Source organism: Sapajus apella, unplaced genomic scaffold (genome assembly GCF_009761245.1).
Source record: "Sapajus apella isolate SASKATOON/1434 unplaced genomic scaffold, GSC_monkey_1.0 scaffold83, whole genome shotgun sequence".
Taxonomy (NCBI): Eukaryota; Metazoa; Chordata; class Mammalia; order Primates; family Cebidae; genus Sapajus; species Sapajus apella.
This window is the reverse complement of record NW_022437023.1, coordinates 2,859,478-2,862,662: the sequence shown is the minus strand read 5'-3', so window position 1 is coordinate 2,862,662 and position 3,185 is coordinate 2,859,478. Positions and strand designations below refer to the sequence as shown.

Here is a 3,185-nt window from a genome sequence, read left to right as displayed (position 1 = left end):
CCTGTAAGGACCACAAGTACACACCTCCAAAACCTACGTTTATACACATCCCTGTAAGGAAATGCGCTGAAATCTTAACAAGGCTCACTCTCTCTAGATGGTGGGATTCTGGATAAGTGTTCTTTCCCTTTTTGACTTCTCTGTGTTTTCTGTTTAAACACACATTAATAGTCACACAGAGTAATGTTTTTGATGTTTACTGCTAGGGCCACCACATATGGTTGTATAGGTTGTACACTGTACAAGGACACTAGTAGGGGAGTCAAAATCCAACCCATGTTCCTTTCCAAAAGGGGCACCTTTGCAGGCTGGGGCGGCTTTGTCAGTAAGCACCTGCATGCGCCCATGCGGATGAGAATCCATCTTGCCTCCCAGGTTATGAGCCCCTGGCCCCGCTGCCCCCAGCTGCTGCCTCTGTGCCCGTGTGGCAGGACCGCACCATTGCCTCCTCCCGGCTGCGGCTCCTCGAGTACTCAGCCTTCATGGAGGTGCAGCGAGACCCTGACACGGTAACATGTTTGGGGGTGAGGGTGAGGCTTTGCACAATTGTGGAGAGGCCAGCCGGGTGATCCACGACTGAAACTTGAGGTCCTGGGTTGGGTGTGTGGCCTGTTCAGGAAGCTCCAGGCAATTCTGTGCCTGTGCAGTGCCCCCTTCCCCGCCTTCGGGTCTGCATGTCTGAGTGCTCTCCTGACCCTGTCTGGGCCCTCCCCACAGTACAGCAAACACCTGTTTGTGCACATCGGCCAGACAAACCCCGCCTTCTCAGACCCACCCCTGGAGGCAGTAGATGTGCGCCAGATCTATGACAAGTTCCCCGAGAAAAAGGGGGGACTGAAGGAGCTCTATGAGAAAGGGCCCCCTAATGCCTTCTTCCTCGTCAAGTTCTGGGTGAGTCCCCCGGCCCTCTCTGCTCCCAGCCCCCTTCCCTACCCCAGAGGTGCAACATCCAGGCCCACTGCATTGACCTCTGGCCCTGCTCCATCTCCTCATGGTTTATGGGCAGAGTGCCAGAGATGGGTCCTTGGGGAGGACTCTGATGTGGTGTGGCGGGAATCCTGGTCTCTGCCAGCACCTAACACCCTCACCCCCATGCCCAGGCTGACCTCAACAGCACCATCCAGGAGGGCCCAGGAGCCTTCTATGGGGTCAGCTCTCAGTACAGCTCTGCTGATAGCATGACCATCAGCGTCTCCACCAAGGTGTGCTCCTTTGGCAAACAGGTGGTAGAGAAGGTGGAGGTGAGTGGGGGCTCAGGGTGGCTTGGTGGGGCTGGGAGCAGGCCGGCTGAGTGACAACTTCTCCACGCTCTCTGCAGACTGAGTACGCTAGGCTGGAGAACGGGCGCTTTGTGTACCGTATCCACCGCTCGCCCATGTGCGAGTATATGATCAACTTCATCCACAAGCTGAAGCACCTGCCCGAGAAGTACATGATGAACAGCGTGCTGGAGAACTTCACCATCCTGCAGGTATAGGGGACAGCAGGGGTCATGGTGAGTCCCACAGGCCAGGGTCCCCAAAGTTGGGTAGCCAGACACATCACTCGGATGAGAGGCACAGATCCGGAAAGGAGAGGGGTCTGTTCGGCTCCCTGCCCCATGGCCCTGTTCCCCCTGACCTCCTGAATCTCTTACCTGCTCGTCCCCCAGGTGGTCACGAGCCGGGACTCCCAGGAGACCCTGCTTGTCATTGCTTTTGTCTTCGAAGTCTCCACCAGCGAGCACGGGGCCCAGCACCATGTCTACAAGCTCGTCAAAGACTAGGGTGCCCTCTGCGCCTCCGTAAGGATGCAGGGTGAGCATCTCCTCTCCACACCTGCCTGGCACCCCTGGGGGGGTCCAGGATTGAGGACTCATCTACCTGCCAGGCCTCAGGCCCAGGACCCAGGAGGCCTCCCCACCTACCCCAGCACACACTCCCTGCCACTGTTCTGCGCTTTAATTGAGGAGAGGAGGGCTCAGCAGTGGGGCAGCCTGCCCGCAGCGCTGATCCACCATCACTCCGCTCTGCCCAGCCTTGTGTGACCTCAGAGAGGTGGAGAGGGGGAACACCTTCAGCCTCTGGCACGTGTGGCCACTGCTCCACCGTGGGGGAGTGTCATGGGCAGGTGAGGGCAGGATGGAGACCGAGGGAGTCAGCAAGCGGAGGCCCTGGAAAAGGAGAGTGTCAGGTCGGGGTTGGGCTCTGAGGGCAGAGGGGCCCACACTTCTTTGCCCCTTCCGTGTGCCAGGCTTGGTGCCCAGACTCCTTGCCTGGCTTGTGCGGTGCTAGACTCTGCACAGCAAGTGTGGGTCTCCAGGTTTCAGATGAAGTGCCGAGGCTCCAGGAAGTTGAGTGACCCACAGGAGAGGTGGGCAGAGCTGGAGTTCTCATCCAGGGCTGCCTGTCCCCAGAGCCCAGGTTTACACTACCTCCCTGGGGCAAGGGCTGGCCACAGGGTTGGGGAGAGGCTCTGCAGTGTGAAGAGTGGAGCCTCCTCAAACTCCTCGAAGACAGCTGGGTTAGGGGAGCACCTGTTTCTACAGCAGTAGACCCTTATTAGGCACCCCATCAGCCCACAAGCCAACCAGCGGGGCTCCAGGAAGATGGGGCAACCCCCAGCACCCTCCAGATTGAGGGCAAGGTAGAGGAAGGAGTCCCAGCCTCTGGGCAGACCAGAAGCCTGGAGGGAAAGCTAGCAGAAGGCTTTTGGTTTTTCTCTTGCCCAAGGCTGGGATCTGACAAACCCTTGATGGGCACTGCTCCCTTAGGTTCTTCTCCACCTCAGTCTACCTGCCCGGAGCAGCAGCTCCCAGACCCAGTGCTGGGACTGAAGGTTAACCCTTCCCCTGCTGCCCCTTCTCAACACCCAGGCCCCCAGAGCCAGCCGGGCCTGACCAGCAGCCACCTGTGGGTATTTATGAGTTTCATATGAAGTACTGTGCCCCTTCCCTTCCTCATCCTGACCCTGCCCGAGCTTCCTGAAGGTCCTCACCGTTTGCATATTGCTCAGGCCACCTCCAAACCCCACCTAGGTTTTATAATGTATATTATATATATTTTTGTGTATTTTTAAAATCCAGCTGTGATGGGTTGTATCATAAATGCGGCTTGGGGTTGGGGCAGGGACCATCAAGGCCCAGCTCCTGCTCAAAGAAAAAAAAAAAAAAATTAAAGTTATATGTTTGTGGGTCAGTCATACAA

At 57.2% G+C, this 3,185-nt stretch overlaps 1 protein-coding gene across 4 annotated transcripts in view; it reads left to right on the top strand.

Annotated features, from left to right (window-relative positions):
- TEAD3 (TEA domain transcription factor 3) overlaps positions 1-3,185 on the top strand; it is a 24,878-nt gene extending 21,693 nt beyond the window's left edge. For 3 of the 4 annotated variants that reach the window (XM_032253521.1, XM_032253524.1, XM_032253523.1), the window contains 5 exons: positions 376-509; positions 718-891; positions 1,101-1,241; positions 1,319-1,471; positions 1,652-3,185. In XM_032253521.1, coding sequence (XP_032109412.1) covers positions 376-509; positions 718-891; positions 1,101-1,241; positions 1,319-1,471; positions 1,652-1,765 — 716 coding nt within the window. In that variant the 3' untranslated portion in view covers positions 1,766-3,185. The remainder of the gene's footprint in view (positions 1-375; positions 510-717; positions 892-1,100; positions 1,242-1,318; positions 1,472-1,651) is intronic. The other variant, XM_032253522.1, reaches the window with a different exon arrangement.